The sequence below is a fragment of the Lemur catta genome, chromosome 1 (genome assembly GCF_020740605.2).
Source record: "Lemur catta isolate mLemCat1 chromosome 1, mLemCat1.pri, whole genome shotgun sequence".
NCBI classification, from domain to species: domain Eukaryota; kingdom Metazoa; phylum Chordata; class Mammalia; order Primates; family Lemuridae; genus Lemur; species Lemur catta.
Window position 1 is genome coordinate 76,222,400 of NC_059128.1, and position 24,504 is coordinate 76,246,903.

General features: G+C 37.0%; 1 protein-coding gene across 7 annotated transcripts in view; it reads left to right on the plus strand.

Moving 5' to 3' along the window:
- The window catches only part of MGA (MAX dimerization protein MGA), an 82,270-nt gene that overhangs the window by 12,552 nt on the left and 45,214 nt on the right, over positions 1-24,504 (plus strand). For all 7 annotated transcript variants that reach the window (XM_045538785.1, XM_045538958.1, XM_045539076.1 and 4 more), the window contains exons 3-8: positions 15,760-16,708; positions 17,628-17,706; positions 17,826-17,921; positions 21,505-21,636; positions 21,877-21,981; positions 23,021-23,682. In XM_045538785.1, coding sequence (XP_045394741.1) covers positions 15,760-16,708; positions 17,628-17,706; positions 17,826-17,921; positions 21,505-21,636; positions 21,877-21,981; positions 23,021-23,682 — 2,023 coding nt within the window. The remainder of the gene's footprint in view (positions 1-15,759; positions 16,709-17,627; positions 17,707-17,825; positions 17,922-21,504; positions 21,637-21,876; positions 21,982-23,020; positions 23,683-24,504) is intronic.

The following is a 24,504-nucleotide window of genomic DNA, read 5'->3' on the forward strand; positions in this document are numbered from 1 at the left end:
AATATAATTGCTTTGTTGTTCTACTTTGTTTTTAGCTAATGTTATCAGTGGATTCTTCATTGGTGAATGCACTAATCTTTATTCAGGCTTTGTTTGTTTCATTTGTTATTGTTTGACCATTTTCTCCTACATGTTTTTTCTTCCTTGGCTTCTACCAGACCATTCACATGATTCTCCTAACTCTTGAGATTTTTCCTTTCAATCATCCTCACTGACTCCTTGTAATATATTCAGCTATTTATTAAATAATGGTTATTTCTTGTAGTCTTATGTATGACTTTGACCTCTTCTTCCATGTAACGTTGATTATTTTTAAAGCTAATAATAACTTTAGCTTGTATTTGTCTGTTTTCTTAGTTTCAGACCTCTAGGTCAAAATAAAACTCCCAGAATTTTACTTACAATGTTCATTGTTGTAGCCAACTCCAACTGAAATTTTTTTAAACCTTAAAACCTGCCTTTCTTTTGTATTAACTATCATAGTCATTCAAATTGGAAACCTCTACGTTATTTTTGCCTCCCTCCACGAACTATTCTCTTGTTAAATCATTCTCCTGTTATGGACATTTGGATTGTTTTCTAGTTTTTTTACTATTATGAATAAAGCTACTATGAACATTCTTGTACACGTCTTTCTGTGGACATATGCACTAATCTCTGTTTGTTATATATCTAGGAGTAGAATTACCGAGTCATATAGTAGACATACTTTTAGTTTTAGAAGGTACTGCCAGAATTTTTCAAAATGATTATACCACTTTACACTAACACCAGCAATGTATAAGAGTTCCTATTAGCTATTCTTGTCTATCTTTTGAGGCAGCTGATTACATTAATGGATGACTGCTTATTTCCTGTAAGTTGAAATTTATATCTTTACTCTCCCTTTTTTGGTATCTTTATTCTTTTTTAAAAAAAAGTTGTAGTTGTAGAGGGTGGAATTAATTCATACCCTCTTTTACATGCCTGTCCTTCAAACATTTGTAAAAAAATTATAACCCTTTAAGATTTCTATTCTCCTTTATTCAGTTATTCACCAAATATGACTGAACACCTTCTAGTATCAGGTAGTTTTCTAGGCACCAAACAAAACAAATTCCTGCATTATGGATCTTACATTCTGTATAATTCCAACCTAAAGATTCACAGATCATTTAGCTTTTCCATGTGTGACATAGTTTTCCGATATTTTTCCATTTAATTGGTTGATTGCACAGTGCCGTGGGTGCACCTCGAATTTCTGGAACATGTATTTTTTCCCCGAAGCAAGCACATTACAATGCAAGTAAGCGAGAGTGATATTATTATAGAGAGAACCACTCTGGCTTAATAGAAAAAAAAAAAAAAGAATTAATTTACAAGTGGTCAAAATTAGACATATATGAATAGTTTTGCAAAAATAGGTTTTTCTTCAGTAGAGAATCCTGCTTTCTTAACATTGTACATCCTATGTCAGGCGTTTTTAAAGGGCTGCATTAGTATCCATAAGATAGATTTAGTCCTCTGTTGATGGACCTTGAGATTGTTTCAGTTTTTTAGCTATTACAAATAATGTTTCAGTAAAATTCCCTATGCACATTTCACTTTTGCAAATACAGTGATCAAGTCTTAGGAATGGAATTGCCTAGGTCAAAGGGTAGACAGATTTTAAGTTTTGATTAATTGCTAAATTACATTCTAAAAGGTTACTGCTATTTATATCCCTATCCATAGTGTATGAGCCTACTATTGTAATTTTTGTACTGTCTTTGCTGCTGGTGTTGTAGTCCAAAACACCAGTCCTACTGTATGACATGTAACTGGTTTGCAAGCTGCTTTTCTTTTTTCCCTATAGCCCATCGGTGATCTTTGAAAATTGTGAATCAGATTATGTCACTCCCTTCTTAATTCTTATGACTTTCCATTACACTTAAAGGACACTTGCTGATCTCTTTGGCCTTGTCTTTTACCCATTTTTCTGTTGATGGATACTTGGGTAGCTTCTCTACCTTTTTGCTGTTGTGAATAATGGTGCTATGAACATGGGCATACAAATAACTTCTTTGAGACTCTACTTTCAGATACCCAGAAGTGGAATTATTGGATTGTATGATAATTCTCAAACTTGAACTCCTGGCCTCAAGCAATCCTCCTGCCCCAGCCTCCCAAAGTGCTAGGATTGCATGTGTGAGCCACTTTGCCCTGCCCTTTTTCTTTTCTTTGTTTTTGATAATTCTAGTTTTTATTTTTTGAGAGACCACTATACTGTTTTCTGTAGTGGCTACAGCATTTTAAATTCCTATCAACAGTGCACAAGTTTTCTAATATCTCTACATCCTGACTAACACTTGTTATTTTCTGTGGATTTTGGTTTTTTTTTTTTTTTTTTGGGTCATGATAGCCATATTAATGGGAGTAAAGTGGTATCTCATTGTGGGTTTTGATTTGCATTTCCCTAATGATCAAGGATGTTATTTAGTGGTCTTTTCAAATGCTTACTGTCCATTTGTATAGGGAGAAATGTTCAAGTCTTTTGTCCATTTTAAAATTGGGTTGTTATTTTGTTGATGTGGAGTTCTTTATATATTCTTGGTATTACTCCATTAGATAAATAATTTGTAACTATGTTCTCATTCTGTGGGTTGTCTTTTCACCTTTATGAGAATGTCTCTTAATGAATAAAAATTTTAAAGTTTGAGGAAGTACAATTTTTCTAGTTTTTCTTCTGTTGCCTGTGCTTTTGGTGTCACACTTAAGAAATCATTGCCAAATCCAAGGTTGTAAGGATTTTCCCTTATGTTTCCTTCCTACTAACAGTTTTATAGTTTTAGCTCTTAAATTTAGGTCTTTGATCCATTTTGAGTATTTTTATTAATGGTATAAGGTAAGAGTTCAACTTTATTCTTTTGCATACATGTATCCAGTTTTCCCTGCACCATTTTTTTTTTTTTTTTGAGACAGAATCTCGCTTGTTGCCCGGGCTAGAGTGCCGTGGCGTCAGCCTTGCGCACAGCAACCTCAAACTCCTGGGCTCAAGCAATCCTGCCTCAGCCTCCTGAGTAGCGGGGACTACAGGCATGCACCACCATGCCCAGCTAATTTTTTTCTATATGTATTTCTAATTGTCCATATAATTTCATTTCTTTTCTTGTCTTTTCTTTTCTCTTTCTCTCTTTCTCTCTCTTTCTCTCTCTCTTCTTTCTTTCTTTTTTTAATTTTTTTTGAGACAGAGTCTCGTCCTTTTGCCCTGGCTAGAGTGCCATGGCGTCAGCCTAGCTCACAGCAACCTCAAACTCCTGGGCTCAAGCGATCCTCATGCCTCAGCTGGGACTACAGGCATGCGCCACCATGCCCGGCGAATCTTTCTATATATATTTTTAGCTGTTCATATAATTTCTTTCTATTTTTAGTAGAGACAGGGTCTCGCTCTTGCTCAGGCTGGTTTCGAACTCTTGACCTCGAGCAATCTTCCCACCTCGGCCTCCCAGAATGCTAGGATTACAGGTATGAGCCACTGCGCCCAGCCAAAGCTATACTAATTAAAACAAAGTGGTTTTGGCCTTAAGGGTAGACAAAACTGATCAAGGAGAAAAAAGTAGCGTCCAAGAATGGACACACATATACAATCACACTGAATGACCCCAATGGCCAATAAGTATACAAAAAGGTACCCAATTCTACTACTCATTAGACAAATACAAAACAATAAAAAAAAAAACACTGTCAGTTTACACACACACAAAAATACTCAGTTAATAAGCAAATTCAACGTTAAAGGACATAAAAACCAATGCACAAAAATCAGTTGTATTTCCATATACTGAGCAAGACACAATACAAAATAGCAATGGGGAACAAACAGAAAACTCAGAAAAGCCATTCAATGTGTTAATAGCACCAAAAAGAATAAAATACTCAGGAATAAATTTAGCTACAGAAATGAAACACTTTTACATTGAAAACTACAAAAGCATTACTGAAAGAAATTAAAGACAAACCCTAAAACACAGAAAGATACCCCATGTTCATAAATTGTAAAACTAGCCAAAGCAATGTATAAATTTGACATAATCCTCATAAAAATCCCTATGGCATTTCTGCAGAAGTGAAAAAACTAACACTGAAATTGATATACATAGAATCTCAAGGGAACCCCAAATAGTAAAAACAATTTTGAAAAATAAGAAGAAAGTTGATGGACTAACACTGTTCAATTTCAAAATTCACAGTAATCAAAGCAGTATGAAATGGGCGAAGTGCCTTACACCTGTAATCCCAGCTACTTGGGAGGCTGAAGCAGGAAGATCGCTTCAGGCCAGGAGTTCAAGATCAGCCTGGGCAACATAGCGAGACCCCATCTCTTAAAAGTAAAGAAAAAAGAAAAATATCAACCAGGCATGGTGGCATACACCTATAGTCCCAGCTACTGAGGAGGCTGAAGTGGGAGGATTGCTTGAGCCCAGGAGTTTCTGGCTGCAGTGAACTATAATCATGCCACTGCACTCCAGCAACCTGGGTAACAAAGTGAAATTGCCCTCTCTTAAAAAAAGAAGAGCAAAAACAGTATGGTGTATGGCATTAAGACATATAAACCAATAGAACAGAACAGAGCCCATAAATAACAATTGATTTTTAACAGGTGCAAAGACCATTCAGTAGGGAAAGGACAGTCTTCAACAATTACAGCTAATTTTTAAATTTTTTGCAGAGGCAGGGGGCCTTGCTGTGTTGCCCAGACTGGTTTTGAACTCCTGGCCTCAAGTTATCCTCCTGCTTCAGTGTCCCAAAGTGCTGGGACTTACAGATGTGAGCCACCACTGTACCCAGCCTGTTGTCAGTTTATTGCTCAGATTGTTGCTATGTTCTTTTCTTCCAGTTTTCACCTTATTTGTTAGAATTGTAATTTTTTTAAAATTAAAATTAAATTTTTTTATTTTTTTTGAGACAGAGTCTTGCTTTGTTGCCCAGGCTAGAGTGAGTGCTGTGGCGTCAGCCTAGCTCACAGCAACCTCAAACTCCTGGGCTCAAGCAATCCTCCTGCCTCAGCCTCCCGAGTAGCTGGGACTACAGGCGTATGCCACCATGCCCGGCTAATATTTTCTATATATTTTTAGTTGTTAAGCTAATTTCTTTCTATTTTTAGTAGACACGGGGTCTCGCTCTCACTCAGGCTGGTCTCGAACTCCTGACCTCGAGTCATCCTCCTGCCTTGGCCTCCCAGAGTGCTAGGATTACAGGCATGAGCCACCGTGCCCGGCCTAGAATTGTAATTTTTAAAAGGAAATTGATACTGTTAGTAGTCTGTTTAACTTTTCAGGGGTACACAGTTGCCTTAAAATTAAAAAGCATAGTACTATTCTGTTTTAAAACCACGCGGTGTACTGTTCAATTCTGATAACCTGGAGTTGGTGTAAACTCCCCAGGTTTAAGGTCATGATTCCCAACAAGATTGCCCTTACTTCAGACACCAGCCACAACTCTGGGAAGCCTAGAGCACTTGTACTTTTGACCAGCTACAAATCTGGAATTTAGCACATCTCCCTCAGGTTAATTAATTTGCTAGAGTGACTCAGAGACTCAGGAAAGCGCTATACGTAGGATTACAGTATTATTGTAAAGAATACAGGTTAGGACCAGCCAGTTGAAGAGACACATAGGGTGAGATCTTGAGGATCTCAAATGCAGAGCTTCTATGCCCTCATCCCATGGAAACACATAGGGTGCATCACCCTTCTGGCATATGGATGTGTTCACCAGGCAGGAAGCTCCGTTAAGCTTTGGTTTCTAGAGTTTTTGTTGGGGTTTCATTATAAAGAGGTGATTGAATTAATCATTGGCTACATGATCCAGCTTGGTCTGCAGTCCCCTACCCTTCCCTCCCTGGCTCAAAGTCCCAATCCTTTATTCACAGCGTTGATCTTTGGTGATCAGCCTCATCCTGAAGCTATTTAGGGGTCCACCATGAGTCACCTCACTAGCATAAGTCCAGGTGTGAGCCAGCGGGCTCATGAATAACAAAGACACTTTTATCACTCTGGAAGTTCCAAAGATTTTAGAAGCTCTGTGCCAGGAACCCTAGAGGAAGACCAGACACATTCTTTATTATACAAGTACATATACATAATTTTAAAACTTTAATTAAAACCACTTATGATGAAAACTAATAATCACTTGCTTTACCCTTCTTTACTCCCTAACTTTTTTCCTAGATGAAATTAGTTTTTCTACTTTTGCCTATGCCTTGTGGTATTTGCCTCTGTCTAAATCATAATGCCAAGTAATTATCAATTTTATGTTATCCATTTTAAGTTTTTTTCTGGTACAGTCTATAGGCCTTTTAGCTATTTTTTTCTTATCCTCAGTATAATTATCACAAATTTTTTGTCAAATAAGTATCCATTTTTATGGTCTGTTGCAAATATTTTATACTGATGAACTAGATAGTATACTGTGAATACATTTTGTTTTATAACTTTATTTTTCGGTAGTTAATTATTGCTTTTTAAAAATATTCATAGTTTTCTGTATACTAGTGCTAATTCTCCCCAAATTGTTTAGTTAAAAGCTCTCAGTTTATTCATACACAAACACAACACAAACATTAATCTATTGAAAGTAAATTTATTTTTTCTCGTCTGGATGCTTCCTTTGGGAGTTCTTTATTGTCCTTTGGCAGTGTGAACTGATTATTCTCTAGGCCTCTACCAGCTGCCATTTTGGTATTTCCTTTTGCTGTCATCCTGCTAATTTCACTTTACTCTTTTTATCTAGGTTTTCCTGTTTCCTGCACTGTATGCTGTCTTTCTTGGTTTGTGGTATGTGTGTGTGTGTGTGTGTGTGTGTGTGTGTGTGAAGTTCATCTTTCAGTAATTTCCTCAGTAAATATCTGTGAAGCATAGAATTTTAAAATGTTTAAATAAAACTGCTTATTATAAAAAATAGTAGTTTTCTGCTTCACCTCTTTCCATTCCTAATTTTCTTCTTATATGTTGGGAAATGGTTTTATTCTGCCCCTCACACTTTATAAAATTACTTGGTTGGGTATTGAGTTGTATGCTGAAAATGTGTTGTCTTCCAGTTTCCTGTTAAGAAGTTTGATGCCATTTTTTTCCTGGTCATTTGTATGTAACCCTCCCCCCTCCCCTTTTTGGAAGGATGATAGGATTTTTTGTTGATCTCTTGTAATATGAAATTTCACAGTGATAAACCTTGGTGTGATTGTTCTCATCATTGTGTTGTATTTTTTTTTTTATTCAAGAAATTCATGTTCTTTGGTTCCAGGGAAATTTTTAGCATGATTTTTCTGATATTTTTTACTTCTATTTTTCTGTTCTTTTTGAAACTCCTTATGGCTGGATATTTCATCTTCTGAATTGATTCTCTATTTTGTAAGTTTTATTTTCTGCCATCTTGCCATCAGGTGTTTTTTTTTGAGACAAGTCTCTCTGTTGCCCTAGCTAGAGTGCAGTGGTGTCATCATAGCTTACTGCAACCTCAAACTCTTGGGCTCAAGTGATCCTTCTGCCTCAGCCTCCCGAGTAGCTGGAACTATAGGTGTGTGCCACCACCCCCTGCTAAGTTTTCTATTTTGTGTAGAGATGGGGTCTGGGTCTTGCTCTTGCTCAGGCTGGTCTTGAACTCCTGACCTCAAGCGATCCTCATGCCTTGGCATCCCAGAGTGCTAGGAGTGCAGGTGGGCATGAGCCACCTGTGCTCAGCCCCATCTTTTTGTTTTACTTTATCAGAGATTGCCTTTATTTATCTTCTGACTTGACTTTTGAAGTTTTTATTGTAGCTATGAGGTTTTAATTCCCAAGAGATCTTATTTTCTTTTGTACTCTACTACATTCCATTTTTCTAGTGGATTTCTTTTTTCTGTTAATTTAAGGACCAATTTTATGGAAGGCATTATGTTTGGGTTCTTTTAATGTGACCGTTTAGTACCTGTGTGTATCTTTTTGTTTTTTTCCCTTGAGGTATCACTCTCATAAACATATCTTTATCATAGCATCTGTTAAACTACATTGTATTGTCTTCTTGTCTGTCTCCTGCTCTGGCCTATAAATTCCTTGAGTATAGGACTATGCTTTATTTATTTTGGTAATCCCTGTTGTCCAAAAAAGTCTATCATTACTGGGCATTCAACAGATGTTGACTGAGTTTATCAATAGCACTTAAAGCTTTCTTAATATGTTTCAGAGTGGCTAGTATTGTCACATATTAGCATATAGGGTTATTTGTTGCACTGATACTGCCAACAAAGAAGTAATTCTTTGCTTTAAATTAGCTGATGTCTATAATTCATTGGTGTTGCCCACACTTTTGCTTAGGTATCCTTTCACCTAATTTGTTTGGATAGAGGAGACTTCTTGGAAGAATGAAACTTAAGAATTGTTTGTAAAATTCTTCCACCAAAACAAAATTTCATGCATTATGTATAAAGTTTTTGTTGGAAGGTAGAAGAAATCCTTTCTGAGAGTCTTTCTAAGTTAAGTTTAATTCTGTGGGAAGATGTGAAAGCAGTTACTGTGGTAGTAGGCAAGATCTAGCTTCATGAGGTTCTCAGCTGCTATAAACAAAATGCAGGTCATGTGCTAAATGAAAAGAAAAATAAAGATTTTTTTCTACATTTTGGAAGTTATGTTTTGAAATGTGAAGCTAATGAGAAAACTATCATGGGGTGAATTTTAAATTACTTGATAATATAGTGTTTATGCAATATACATAAGAACTGAGATAATTGGAAAGGGAAAAGAGAGGGCTCAGTGCTGGAAACTGATTGGCTTGTGGCTTTTCTTTAGTTTGCTCAATCTTTAAAAACAGATAAATGGGGCTGGGCGAGCACGGTGCCTGTAATCAATCCTAGCACTTTGGGAGGCAGACGAGAGAGGATCCCTTGAGGCCAGGAATTCGAGACCAGCCTGAGCAAAAGTAGACCTCATCTCTACAGAAAACAGAAAAATTAGCTGGTGGGTGGTGAACACCCGTAGTCCCAGCTACTCTGGAGGGTCAGGCAGGGGGGGTCACTTGAGCCCAAGAATTTGAGGTTGTAGTGAGCTATGATGTGATGATGCCACTGTACTCTAACCTTGGAGAGCAAGATCCTGTCTCAAAAACAAAGAAACAAAATAGATAAAGGGAAACTGGATTGTGGTAATGGCTGTGGAACTATAAATTTATAAAAAGAGTTGACAATTAAAAAGGGTGGCTTTTATGTTATGTAACTTATACAGTAAAGCTGTTAAAAAAAAAGAAAACCAAACTGATAAAGAGCTATTTTCACCATTTAAGTGAAGTTTTTGAAAGGGGAAAGTTGTTTTAGCTTTCATGTTGAAGTCTGATCCATCGTGAATTAATTTTTGTATATGGTGTGAAGGGTCAAGGTTCATATTTTTCCGTACAGATATCCAGGTGCTCTAGCATTCCCTGTCTTTTTTTTTTTTTTTTTTTTTTAAGAGACGAGGTCTCACTGTTGTTCAGGCTAGAGTGCAGTGGCACGATCATAGCAACCTCAAACTCCTGGGCTCAGGTGATTCTCCTGCCTCACTCTCCCAGGTAGCTGGCCCTACAGGTGTGTGGTCATTCATGTTTCCTGATCTTAGAGAAAATTATCTATTCAATATTTCTTATTGGATATTATGACATTGGGTGTAGTTTTTTTTTTTGTAGCGCCCTTTATCACATTGAGAAACTTTGCTTCTATTCCCTAATTTCCTGAGAGTTGTTAAGAGTGAATATTGAATTGTATGAAATGATTTTTTCTTATATCTATTGAGAGGTCCTGTTTCCCCTCTTTTGTTTTGTTAATATGGTGAATTAACATTGATTGATTAGTGGGGAGGTGGAATGCTTTTATACCAGGCTTCTTGCACTGTTGGGCTAAACTCTCCCTGGTCATGATAACATCATCCTTTTTAATGCAGGATTTTTTTTTTTTTAACCACTGATGTATTCTGAGGGAATGCAGGATTCTATTTGCTAATGTTTTATTGCGGGTTCTTGCACCTAAATTCATCAGGGATATTTGTAGTTTTATTTTTGATGTGTTGGTATTAGGGTTATGCTTCCCTCATAAAACAAGTTGCTCAAGTGTTCCAATCTCTGTATTCTCCAGGTGTGTGCAGAACTGGTATTTTTTCATTATGTGTTTGATAGAATTCATCAGTAAACCTACAGAGTATTTTTTTTGGGCAGGTTTCAAACTATGAATTGAACTTCTCTGTTGTTTTGTATTTCATTGACTTTGCTCTCTTTTTTTATCTCCTTCCTTCTACTTTTCTTTTGGTTTAATTTGCCTGTCTTAGATCAGGGGTGGGCAGGCTAAGACCTGCAGATCTTATCTGGCCTACCACCTGATTTTTCTTGTCTTGCAAGCTAAGAATGGTTTTTACATTTTTAAATCAGGGGAAAAACAAAGGAAGAATAGTATTTTATGACATGTGAAAATTATATAAAAATCAAATTTCAATGTCCATTTGTTGGAACACAGCCATGCTTATTTGTTGTATATTGTCTATGTCTTCTTTTGTGCTAGAGTTGAGTAATTGCAGCAGAGACTGTATGGACTGCAAAGCCTAAAATTTAGTCCTTGACAAAAATATGTATCAATTCCTGACTTAGATAATTGATTTTAGACCTTTAATGTGTATATTTAAATCTATAAATTTGTCTTTGAGCACCACTTTAGGTGCATTCTACAAATTTTGATATGTTGTGTTGATGTTTGCTACTGATTTGTAGTTTGATTTCTTGTTGTGAAAGAACATATGACTTAAAACCTTTGGAAATTATCAAGGGTTTGTTTTATTATCTAGCATGTGGTCTATTGTGGTTGATACTTCATGTATACCTAAAGGATACAAGTATTGTACAGTTGTTGGATATAATATTGTATGAAGGATTATCAGGTAAATTTTACTGTAGCTTTGTGATAGGTTCAAGTTGGGAAGTGTGAGACCTCTAAGAACTTTGTGCATGGTTGTTTTGAGCCAAGTGTGATGGCTCACACCGGTAATCCCAGCAGCATGGGAGGCTGAGGTGGGATGATTTCTTAAGTCCAGGTTTTTGAGACCGGAGTGGGTGACACAGTGAGACCCCATCTGTAAAAATGATGTTAAAAAAATTAGCCAGGTGTGGTGGTGCACGCCTGTGGTGTCAGCTACTTGGGAGGCTGAGGCAGGAGGGTCACTTGAGCCCAGGAGTTCAGGGCTGCAGTGAGCTATGATTGTGCCACTGTACTCCAGTTGGGGTGACAGAGCAAGACCCTATCTTTTTTAAACAACAACAAAAGATTGTATTGGTGGGTCCCTTGCATTTTCATATGAATTTTAGGATCAGCTTGTTAATTTTTACAGAAAATCCCAGGTGGGATTTGGGTAGGGATTGCATTGAATTTGTAGATCATTTTAGAGATTATTGCTATTTTAATAATATTAAGGGTGGGTGTGTGGCTCACGCCTGTAATCCTAGCTCTCTGGGAGGCCAAGGTGGGAGGATCGCTTAAGCTCAGGAGTTTGAGACCAGCCCGAGTAAGAGTGAGACCTGTCTATACTAAAAATAGAAAAATTAACTGAGGCAGGAGGATCACTTGAGCCCAAGAGTTTGAGGTTGCTGTGAGCCAGCCTGATGCCACAGCACTCTAGCCAGAGAGACAGAGTGAGACTTTGTCTCAAACAAACAAACAAAACCCCCCAAAAACAATATTAAGTCTTCTAGTCCATAAACATGGGATATTTTTCCGTTTATTTAGATCTTTAATTTGTTTCAACTGTGTTTTATAGTTTTCCATGTTCTAGTCTTACTTTTCTTTGGTTAAATTTATTCGTAAATATTTTTTTATCATTGATGCTATTATAAATGGAATTGTTTCTCTCTCTCTTTTTCTTTTCTTTCTTTCTTTTTTTTTTTTTGAGACAAAGTCTCACTCTTTTGCCCCAGTAGAATACAGTGGCATCATCACAGCTCATCACAACCTCAAACTCCTGGGCTCAAATGATCCTCCTGCCTCAGCCTCCTGAGTAGCAGGGACTATAAGCGTGGGCCACCATACCTGGCTAGTTTTTCTAATTTTGGGGGGTAGAGACGGGTTCTCGCTCTTGCTCAGGCTGGCCTTGAACTCCTGAGCTCAAGTGATCCTCCTGCTTTGGCCTCCCAGAGTGATAGGATTATAGACGTGAGCTATCACGCCCATTTCAATTTAATTTTCAATATTTACTGAAAGTGTGTAGAAGTAGTTTTTTGTGTGTGTGCATTGCTGTTGGACCTTGCAGTCTTGCCAAACTCATTTATCAGTTCTAATAGTTTTTTGGTGGATTCCTTAGTATTTTTCAAGTACAGGATGTTATCTGTGAAGAGATAATTTTGCTTCTTCCTTTACTGTCTGGTTGCCTTTTATTTCTTTTTCTTGCCTAATCATCCTGGTAGACTCTCTAGTACAATTGAGTTGAAGTGGCAAGAGCTGATATATCCTTGTCTTATTTGTGATTTTAGAAGGTAGTATTTTTTGTAGTCTGAATTCTGTCAGCTGTCTGAAGACGTCTTCAATTTTAAAGGGTTCTTTGGTAGGTATAGGTTGGGAATTTTTTTCTTTCACTACTTTATGATGGGTCAAGTCTATTGTCTTCTGACTTACATAGTTTCTAATGAGTTAGTCTAGTCAGTCTGTTCTCACTGTTATTCCTACAATGTAATAGGTCTTTTTTCTTTTGCTGCTTTCAAGGTTTTTCTCTTGATCTTTAATTTTCTGCAACCTTACCTTGATGTGCCTAGGTATGATTTTCCTTTTTGTATTTGTCCTCGTTGTTGGCTGAGTGTCTTGTATCTGTGGGTTAAAATCATTCACTTTTGTGAGATTTTTGTTCATTCTCTCTTCAAATATTTCTCTACTTTGTCCTCTACTTTGGAAGTGCAGTTACTGGTGCGTTAGGTCATTTGATGTTGTCTCACAGGTCTCTGACACTTTTTGTTTATGTGTGTTCTTCAGTCTAGGTGATTTCAAGTGGCTTATTACCACTTTAGTAAATTTCAGCTGACTCTGGTTTCAGCTATGTTTATGAGTGTGATTGGGCTCCTATGTCTGGCAACCTTGCAACCTAAGCACTGGGAGACTACAGGTTCTCTCTTTTCAGCCCAAGCTTCCTGCAGCACTGCTGCTTATTCTACAGAAGTGATAATTGGGTGGTAGGGAGGACTAGTTTAAAACAAAAAAACACAACTTTTTTTTTTTTTTTTTTAGAGATAGGTTCTTGCCATGTTGTCTGGGCTGGTCTTGAACTCCTGGCCTCAAGCTATCTTCCTGCCTCGGCCTCTCAAAGTGCTGGGATTACAGGCATGAGATGAGCAACCTTGCCTGGCCAGAAGACTAGTTTTAAGTTTGGGTTCCTCCAGATTCTAGTATGCCCATGCTCAGGCATTAAAAGTTTGGCTGGTTTCCCTGTGTTCCCGCAAAGATCCTCTGACTGTAGCTGCTTTTTTCTCTTCTCACTTTATCTTAAGGCAGTGCTAAATGCTACTCAGGATTGAAAGCAGTAGCAATCTCTGGTCACCCGGAGAGGGCTATTCCCTCTGGAATTCAGTTCATTTAGACTTATTTACGTTCAGAAGTTTTCAGTGGCTTTTAAAAATAATTTATCTAGTGTTTTCTCATTGTTAGGGCAGAAGTGATGGTCTTTTGTGATCTTCCACATTGTAACTGGAGGTGAAAGCACTCCATTGAGGGATTTTTGAGTAAGGTTAAGATCCTAAGTAAATTGGAGGAGGAACAAGTAACTATAAATTCATGTAATGGTTGCTTGCGCATATTTGAGATAAAGTTTTATAAATACAGTGACTTTAATTGTGCTAGCAAGTAGTGAAAAAAATTGGTGCTTCATTAATGATGGATTGGTGTTAGAAATGTATTTTATTGGACTGAGACATGAAAATAAAGTTTTATGTGTGGTTGGATCATGGAGTATAACGCAGGTAAAGGTGTGGTTGAAAGGGCTGAGAATAGATTATATTGGGCTTTGAAAAGCACCCCAGGATATTTATACTTTTTTCTTTAGTTTCAGAAACCTTTGAAATGCTTTTGAACAGGAAAGTAAAATGAATATAATTCAGTATTTTAGGAAGATAACTTCAATAATAAAGGTGTAGTGGATGTATAATGACAGTGCCTAAATTATTGGGTATCTAATTAAATTGTCCTTATTTATGTTCTGGCCCCCCAAATCATCAGTGCTTTCCTGGCTTTTTGATGTCTTCAAATAGACTTAAAAAATATCTTGGGGAAAGAAAACTTTGAAGCCTAGCTTTTCTAGTTCTAAATGGAGGAAGGTTGGTCTGCTATGAGCTATTTCACATTAGTAATGGAAACTCACCGACTTAACTTTTTAAAAAGTGACTGACCAAAATATTTCAGTTGCACAAATGCTATTTTCAGTGATAGACTTTGAAATGAAAAAAAAAAGTCTACAATCCTACTTTGTTATATAGTATTTGTTACTGAATATGTGTTGTGGGTTTGTATAGTTTTTCTCAAAACAGTTTTCATCCTGCTTTTTTTTGTTAATACGCTGACTTACATGGATATTTTTTGGGAAAAAATTAGAAGTGCAGAGATTAAAAGTTTTGGAATTTCTAAGAATTCTAATTCCAGCTGTGCTACTTTATGTGGAATCTTAGATAATTAACCTAATTCTTTAGTCCTGCCATATCCTCAAGGTACATTGATATGGTTTTTATGCTTTCAGTGGCTAATTAGAAGAGGGGAAGACTAGATGTGTATAGTGTTTTTTTTAATGAATTATACACAATATATGGGAGTCAACTGTCTTCAGCTACCATACCCTTTTATTTTGGAAGAATTAGTGGTGGATTCCTTACATTCAGAGTGAGTTTTTCAATTTTAAAGTTGAAAAATTATCAGGGAACAATATTGTGTGATACTAAAAATTCAGTGATACTAAAAGTATTCAGTGATACTAAAAATCACTGAATTGTATACTTTAAATTGGTTAAGATGTTAGGTTTTATGTTACATGAATTTTATCTCAAATACAAAGGAAAAAATGAGCTGGCAGTTTTAAAGCCTTTTCCTATTTATTGCAGTTCTTAGTTGTGATGGAAGTGCCTTTGTTTTACTGGGTTGTTAATCAGTGTATGGATTTTCAGAGTTTGATTTTGGGTCAGTGCCAGCTGACTTTCAAAATTGTGAGTCCATTGGAAAAATGCATAAAAATAAACAATTTTATAACACTCTACATTTTGATTTCATGATGTTTTGTATATTTTTTGTGAAAATTTGACAAAATATAAAAGTGTTACATAGGTAAACTTCTTTTGAGGTTATAAATACAAGTGCTTTTGAGGAATGGCTCATGAAATCTGCTGTGTTATTTACTTGGTTTCTTTCTTTTTTTTTTTTCCTTTTTCTTTTTTTCAAGACAGAGTCTCACTCTGTCGCCCTGGCTAGAATATGGTGGCTTCATTATAGCTCACTGCAACCTCAGACTCAGGCAAACCTCCTGCCTTAGCCTCCTGAGTAGCTGGGACTATAGGCTCGTGCCATCATGCCTGCCTAATTTTTTCTACTTTTTGTGAGATGGAGTCTCGCTCTTGCTCAGATTGGTGTTGAACTCCTGAGCTTAAGTGATCTCTCGCCTTGGCCTCCCAGAGTGCTAGGATTACAGGTGTGAGCCACCGTTCCTGGCTATGGTTTCTAAAAATCTTTTTTTTCCTCTTCGAATCTTGTTTATGGATAGTTTTATATTTTTTATCCCTCCTTCCCTGTCTCTCCAGTCTTGTTGCCAACAATTTTGAAGATGGCTCCCATATAGTCTCACCATTAGACCCAAATGGAAGCTTCAATGTTGTCATTAAAGAGGAACCTCTGGATGATTATGACTATGAAGTTGGTGAATGCCCAGAAGGGGTCACTGTGAAACAGGAAGATTCAGATGAAGAGACGGACGTATACTCAAACAGTGATGATGATCCCATACTAGAGAAACAACTAAAGAGGCACAATAAAGTTGATAACCTAGAAGCTGACCATCTGTGTTCTAAATGGCTACCAAGCAGCCCATCAGGTGTTGCTAAAGCAAAAATGTTCAAATTAGACAGTGGAAAGATGCCAGTAGTCTATCTGGAGCCTTGTGCTGTCACCAAAAGCACTGTGAAGATTTCTGAGCTGCCTGATAACATGCTTTCCACATCTCGAAAGGATAAATCTTCTATGTTGGCAGAATTGGAATATTTGCCTGCATACATTGAAAATTCCAGTGGGACCGGCTTCTGCTTAGGCAAGGAATCAGAAAATGGTCTTAGAAGACATTCACCAGATCTCAGAGTGGTACAAAAATATCCCTTACTTAAAGAGCCTCAATGGAAATATCCTGATACATCTGACAGCATTAGCACTGAAAGAATACTTGACAGTTCAAAAGATTCAACTGGGGACTCACTTTCAGAAAAAGAGGACTTGGGCAGAAAGAGAACAACTATGCTAAAGATTGCAGCAGCACCAAAGGCTGTGAATGTTAATCAGAATGCCCCTCCAAATGTCCCTGGAAAAAGAGGAAGGCCACGGAAATTGAAACTCTCTAAGGCAGGACGACCACCTAAAAACACAGGAAAGTCTTTAACTGCTACAAAGAACACCTCTGTAGGCCCTGGGAGTACCTTTCCAGATGTGAAGCCTGATCTGGAAGATGTGGATGGTGTTCTCTTTGTTTCCTTTGAATCGAAGGTAAGATTGTAATTTCCAGCATTCCCTCTAAGGCTAATTAGTTATTCCTGAGTTGTATACTGGCTGAAAACTGAATCAGAATCTAGTTTTATGAATGCTAGATGTCTATTTGTGAGGAGGTATGTGTTGTGTGAGTGGTGGGAGGGAAGTGTCTGCAACATGTTTGGTTTAGTTAATAGGTATCACTTAAGATATTTCATTTGAATAGACTTTAAAAATTATATCTACTAAATCTCAGTTAATTTTTGCACTGTTTAGCTGGATTTTTTTTAATCTTTCGGTCTTATTGGGATTTTCATGATTATGGACTTTAAAAAAGCATAAAAATACATGACTAGTTTACTAACTTTAGGAATATCCCATCCTTTTCACCTTGTACATGCCCTCCCCCACCTTGTTTTCATTACTGGTAGTACAGTACCATTGGAGAACCAAATATTAATAGTCTGCTTCACTCTGCCATCTTACACATTGATATTGTGTTTATTCTACTCCTAACTCTTCAACCAGAGTGTTCTTCTTTTAGATTTTTTTAGAAGCCTAGTCTTTGATAGTTCATTACACAGATGTTGGACGTTTAATCCTTTCTACCTATTCTTTTCTTCTCTTTGTTAGTTGCCGAGTAAGCTGTCTTTATATAGGTTCTGAGAAATTAGAGTGCAAATTGGCATAAATACAGTTTGAGGTCAATTAGCTGAGTATGATATTATATTTAGATTTTTTTTTTGCTTTTTTCCTTCTGATTATTAATGTAGAACACTTAGAAAATATCAAAAAGTAAGAAAAAATTGCTCCTGAGTTCTGTTAATTTAGAGTTATCATTGTAAACATAGTGTATTTTCCTCCTGGTCATTAATTTTTCTTTTTAAATATTGGTTTACTTTTAAAGTGATATGAACTTTTTTTTTAATGTATATAGGAAGCTCTAGATATTCATGCTGTCGATGGGACAACAGAAGAACCATCTTGTCTTCAGGCATCAACCACAAATGACCCAGGTATTATAAAACAGTATAAAACAAGATGTATTTATGGTTTGGGCTCTGTTAATGAAATGTAACGTTCATACTTCTGTAGTATACGACAGTTTATTTTAATCAGTTTGTTTTGTGAGTAGGCTGCAGAGCAAGAATTTCCCAGTTGGAAAAGGAATTGATAGAAGATTTGAAGTCCTTGAGGCACAAGCAGGTGATACATCCTGGTCTCCAAGAAGGTAATAGTCTCTAGATGTTTTTCCTTTCCTTGGTATTCTCTTTGTGTGTGTGTTGTTTTTTTTTTTAAGAGACAGAGTCTTGCTCTCACCTTGGGTAGAGTACAATGGTGTCATTATACCTCACTGCTACCCACAAACTCTTGGGCTCAAGCGATCCTCTTACCTTGGCCTCCGAAGTAGCTGGGACTACAGGCACACGCCACCATGCCCAGCAAATTTTTTTCATTTATTTTTTAAATTTTTATTATTTTTTAAGTTTTTTTTTTTTGTTTGTTTGTTTGAGACAGTCTCTCTCTGTTGCCCAGGCTAGAGTGCTGTGACATCAGCCTAGCTCACAGCAACCTCAAACTCCTGGGCTCAAGTGATCCTCCTGCCTCAGCCTCCAGAATAGCTACAGGCACACACCACCACACTGGCTAATTTTTTCTATTTTAAGTAGAGACGGGGTCTCGCTCTTGCTTAGGCTAGTTTCGAACTCCTGAGCTCAAGCGAGGTGGGATCCCGCCTAAGCCTCCCAGAGTGCTAGGATTACAGGCGTGAGCCACCATGCCTGGCTCGAAAGAATGACAATCTTTCAAGTACTCTCTGCCTTTTCCTTTTTAGTTATTTAAGGATATATTCTGAATATGGTATCAAGTCAATGATTATCCAGTTTTCCTTATAGCATATGCTTTTCCAGTCTATGTTTACTAGTTATATAGGTGTTTAGATAACTATAAACATCTTGAGTATATGTTTGTGGATTCTTTATATTTCAGTGGATTTAACTAGAAGGCATTTTTTGCCATACTGTATTATCTCAGGTGAATCTGCCTTTGCATGAATCTAAAGCCTCTCTTTTTTAGTTCTGTCTTTATGAGTCTTTTTTGTAATGGTGTAAACAGTAGCTGGGTATGGTGGCTCACACCTGTAATCCTAGCAATCTGGGAGGCGAAGGTGGGAGGATCTCTTGAGGTCGTCAGGAGTTTGAGGTCACAGTGAGCTATGATGAAGCCACTGCACTTTAGCTGGGATGACAGACTCTGTCTCAAAACAAAACAAAACAAAAAGGAGCTTCTAATATGGTGAAATGAGGCAAAAACATTTAGGAGTATAATTTAGTTTAAACTGTCACATGTAGAAAAGATTTTAGGCTTTTTCACAATGTGCTTTCTATAAATTGTTCGTCTCTCATTTTCTGCAAGCTAAAGTTATTTATGCTCATTCATACGAAATCAGCTAAGTCCAGGTTTTATATATCTGTTACTTGGAGAAGGATTTTCTTACAGGGCAAACATTTCAGGGTAGTGTAGATAAGCTAAATTGGAAATTACTTTGAACAAGGTTTATGTACCATTGACCTTCCTACTTTATAGGGCTTTTAAGAAAATGTGTATGTGTAAAATAAATTACATTTGGTCTTTTTGTTCTCAGGAGTTGGTATCACTTTTGGGAGGGAGAAGTTCAAAATACACAAATAAATACAGATAAATATGTAGGAAACACAGTTTCTAAATTTGTATAAGTCTAGATTTTTTTTTGTATGTCTACGTACTTGCTAGTATGGGTACTTTTTTAAACAACTTTATTCTTTCTATTTTCTCTGAATATTTTTCTTTTCTTTAAGCACTATAGTATCTCATTTGATCCTTTGTTTTGGATTCATTTCTCACTTGAATTTCTGCACTAGCTTTTCATTTTCTGGTTCCATCCTCTGGTCCCCTTCTTCAACTTTCCTAGTTAATCCCTACTTATTCTAACTTACAACTGCACTTTTAGTAGTTTTACCAGATTGCCTTGGGCTTTTCAGGTCTGTTTCTTTTTGTTTATCTCTTATTTATTTATCTACCCGATTGTAACTTCTAAAAGTCAGTTGAGAATATGTAACACTAATACTCCTTGAAGTCTGGGAAATGTATTTTATCTCTCCAAGACCATCTGCATTACAGAGAAGGTTCAGTAAATTCTCAAAGCATACAACCCAGTGTGGTGGATTGCTGTTCATTTTATTGTTGAGGAAACTAAAATTAAGCAGTTTAGCTCAAGTCATACAATTAAGAAATAGTAAAGATGAGATTAGATACCTGTTGTTTTGACTCATAATACAATAAAAATATATGTTTTAAAGAACTAGAGTTGCAAACTAAAGCAGAATAACCACTTTTTTTTTTTTTTTTTTTTACTGAGACGGTCTCACTTTCTCACTTTGTTGCCCATTGCTATGATGGTGTTATCAAAACTCACTGCAACCTAAAACTCCTGGGCTCAAGCCATCCTCCCACCTTAGCCTCCCAAGTAGCTGGGACTACAGGCTCTTGCCACCATGCCTGCTGGCTAATTTTTCTTATTTTTTTTGTAGATATGGAGTCTCACCATGTTGCCCAGGCTGGTGTCAAACTGCTGACCTCAAGTGATTCTCCTTCCTAGACTTCCCAAAGTGCTAGGATTACAGATGTGAGCCACCGGGCCCAGCCATTTTAATTTAATTTAATTTTTTTTTTTTTTTTTTTAAAGACAGAGTCTTGCTATTTTGCCTAGCCTAGCTTTGAACTCCTGGGCTCAAATGATTGTTTTGCCTCAGTCTCCTGAGTAACTAGGACTATAGGTGGGTGCCACAGTGCCCGGGTTGCCATCTTTTTTTCAGATAAATTTTGTGTGGAGGATACACAAATTAGCCATAAGAATTTGTGGCTCATAAGCTACCTAATGTCTTCACTTTTAGAGAACTAGCACTCTGTGAGCTTTTTATTAGAAAGCTATACCTGTGACTTAATGGTTTTACTATGATACTTAGTACTTTGAACTCCTTTTGGCTTCAGTTTTGTTGAAATTTAAGTGAAACACTTTTCCAAATGATTTCCTCTTACTCTGTAAATAAGTCATTATATTGATAGGCTCGTAAGTGTAACCATAAGTGTCGTTAATAATAACTAGAGAATCAGTAGCCTCTATAAGGCCAGGCGCTCAGTTTGTGGCAAGTTTGTATTAGAGACCCTAGAAAACCTGTGGACCACAAATAGTTAAAGCACAAAAAATCAGAATTGTACTCTTTATGTATTAGTTGTCTATTGTTTACAAAATTACTATACACTTAGCAACTTAAAACAATATATTTACACTATCACAGTTTCTGTGTATGAGCAGTCTAGGCATGGTTTAGCTGTTTCCTCTGCTTAGGGTCTCACAAGGCTACAATCAAGATGTTGACCAGGTCTACTTTCTCATTAGAGTCTTGACTGGAGAGGTATCCTCTTCCAGTTTTCCTCAGCTCGTTAGCAAAATTTATTTCCTTGCACCTCTCGTAAGATGGGTGCTATACTCTTATGTTGTCACATACATAATAATCATGTACATCCTATTCCGTTTCCCACATTCCGTTGGTTGGAAACAAATCACAGGCCTGCCCACAGTCAAAGAAGGGGTTACACAAGTGTAATACCAAAGGTGTGGGTCATGGGACCACCTTATAAAGTGACTCTGTTACTATTTATTTTTATTTCATCATTTTTGCTCTCCATTGTCTTCTTTATTGACTCCCCTTCACCTAAAGGTTTAAAAAAGAAAAAAGGGAGATAATATGATTTATGATCCTTTTTTCTTGTAGTGGGCTTAAAATTGAATTCAGTGGATCCAACAATGAGCATTGATCTTAAATACCTGGGAGTACAGCTACCTTTGGCTCCAGCTACTAGCTTTCCTTTTTGGAACCTTACAGGAAACAACCCTGCCTCTCCTGGTGAGTGTGTAGGTTATGTAAAATGAAATACCATTTTTCTTACTTAAAGTTTAGGTTATTTGTGATATGAATAAAAAGCTACCTTTATTGGAGACATACAGGATATTCTAAGCTCTATTGTCTGTTGGCATGGTATTAATAAGTGATTTATATATTTTAGATAAGGTCTTATTAGTTAAATAGATCCATAATATTGACTTGCTAGAATTTTGATCATCTCTTTTATTTTTTCTTTTATAGATGCTGGATTTCCCTTTGTTTCTAGGACAGGGAAAACCAATGACTTCACCAAGATCAAGGGATGGCGGGGAAAGTTTCATAGTGCTTCTGCATCTAGGAATGAAGGTAATCGGTGGTTTTTTTTTGTTTGTTTGTTTGTTTTTAATTCTAAATGTGGTTTGAAACATATAGCCAATACTTTTTTTTAAAAGTAAGGCTTGGTTGTTTTTCTTTATTCCTTCTCTCCATGCTTTAAAATGTACTGAAAATAATTGTCTTGCCGATTTTTATCTGTTAACTAATTTTTCTATAGCCATGATCCTGGGGTTTAGTCCTTAATCATGTCAGGCTTAAATAATCCGTGCAGCCTTTTTAGCTGTTTTTCTCTTATTCCTACAGTCACAAAAAACATCATTCTCAAACATTATTTTAGAACAGTATACTTCAAAGTAGACTTCTAATCCAGGGGTCTCCTTTCTTAGCGCTTTTCATTTTTCCCTGCACTTGTTTGCAGTTTATATTCTTACTGGGTAAATGTACCATTTGTCCAAAATTTTTTGTCTCACCTTTGAATCTTTGTTCAGTGTTGTAATAATGTAGTGCATGTCTCTCTGCTGAACTTAATGGTTTTGTTCCTTAAAAACTAAATATTATACTCCTCTTTTTGTGGCTGTCCTTCTTCCCTACTGTTTTTATCAGACTTCAGCTACTCCGATCACTTAAATCATATTTTGGCATTCTGTTGAGGTCTGCTTTGATTTAATTCTATTTTTTGCTGTTAAGTATTTACTTACCCCTGGTCTCAACAGTTAGGTCAAAAGTTGTCAAAGGTTGAAGACTCTTAGGTTAATTACTGTTGTTAGCACTTTGCAAAAATTTGTGCTCAATAGATAATGCAATTTGATACTTTTAGTGTAAGATAATTTTTGAGAATGGATTTTAATGTAGTTGGTGTTTGAGACTAGAGACTGTATTTTCATGTAATTAGTGTCTGAGACTCAATCTCTTCACTTCGTTTTCTATTTTTACTTCTTTCTGAGGAGGGATAATTCAAAAGATTCAGCAGCTTGTAGCTCAATACTTCTGGCCTTTTTTAAAGTGTGTTTTTCTAGAGATCCAAAAATCTGCCCTAGATTTCTTTAAGTATCTTGTATCTCATTTCTAGGTGGAAATTCAGAAAGTTCACTGAAAAACCGTTCTGCTTTCTGTAGTGATAAGCTAGATGAATACTTGGAAAACGAAGGCAAGCTGATGGAAACAAGCATGGGGTTCTCTGCCAATGCTCCCACATCTCCTGTGGTATACCAGCTTCCCACCAAGAGTACCAGCTATGTACGAACACTTGATAGTGTACTAAAGAAACAATCTACCATTTCCCCTTCTACCTCTTACTCTTTGAAGCCTCATTCTGTACCTGCTGCCTCTCGAAAGGCAAAGTCTCAAAACAAGCCGGCAACTTTCAGTGGCCGGACTAAATCATCTTATAAATCCATTTTACCATACTCCGTTTCACCAAAGCAAAAACACTCTCATATGATTCTAGGAGATAAGGTTACCAAGAATTTTTCAAGCACTATTTCAGAAAATCAGGTGAATAACTTTGTTGTGCCAACTTTAGATGAAAATGTATTTCCAAAGCAGATTAGTTTGCGGCAGGCACAGCAACAGCAACAGCAACAGCAACAAGGAACTCGCCCTCCAGGCCTGTCTAAATCTCAGGTGAAACTAATGGACCTGGAAGACTGTGCACTTTGGGAAGGAAAACCAAGGACCTATATCACAGAAGAACGAGCAGATGTATCCTTAACAACTCTGCTTACAGCCCAAGTAAGTATCTGCTGTTTTTCAGAAGCATATTAGTGTTTGGCTTGAAAGAGTGAGGTTAGTGAGGGGAAATGGGAATGGGGCTTTTTGGCAGGAAGATCAGCTAGTTTTCAGCATTTAGTTACCTTGGTGACAACTAAGGAGCTGTCTTCCCCATTTGTTTTCTTTATTAACTAGACACATAAGTATAGATCTCTCTTGCTAGCAGAGGGAGATAGTACAATTGCACTTTTGAATAATATCACTCTCTTGTATAAAGGCAGATGGCCATTCTGGAAATGTCTAATTTCCTTCTTCAGCATGTTGGGGAAGTACATTTGCTGATCTTGTTAAAACAACTTTGAAAACTCTGTTTAAAAGGTACGAATCCAGCCCGGTGAGGTGGCTCATGCCTGTAATCCTAGCACTCTGGGAGGCCAAGGCGGGTGGATCGTTTGAGCTCAGGAGTTCGAGACCAGCCTGAGCAAGAACGAGACCCCGTCTCTACTAAAAGTAGAAAGAAATTAGCTGGACAACTAAAAATATATATAGAAAAAATTAGCCGGGTATGGTGGCACATCCTGTAGTCCCAGCTATTTGGGAGGCTGAGGCAGAAGGATCGCTTGAGCCCAGGAGTTTGAGGTTCCTGTGAACTAGGCTAATGCCACGGCACTCTAGCCTGAGCAACAGAGCGAGACTCTGTCTCAAAAAAAAAGAAGTATGAATCCCAAAAAATCCAGAAATTTAAGCTATGGAGGAAAAACTTTTATCTTTTGTGAATTTCATATTAAGAATTTTTTATTATTATTGATGTACCTATCTTAGCAGCCTCTCATGCATGTGAAA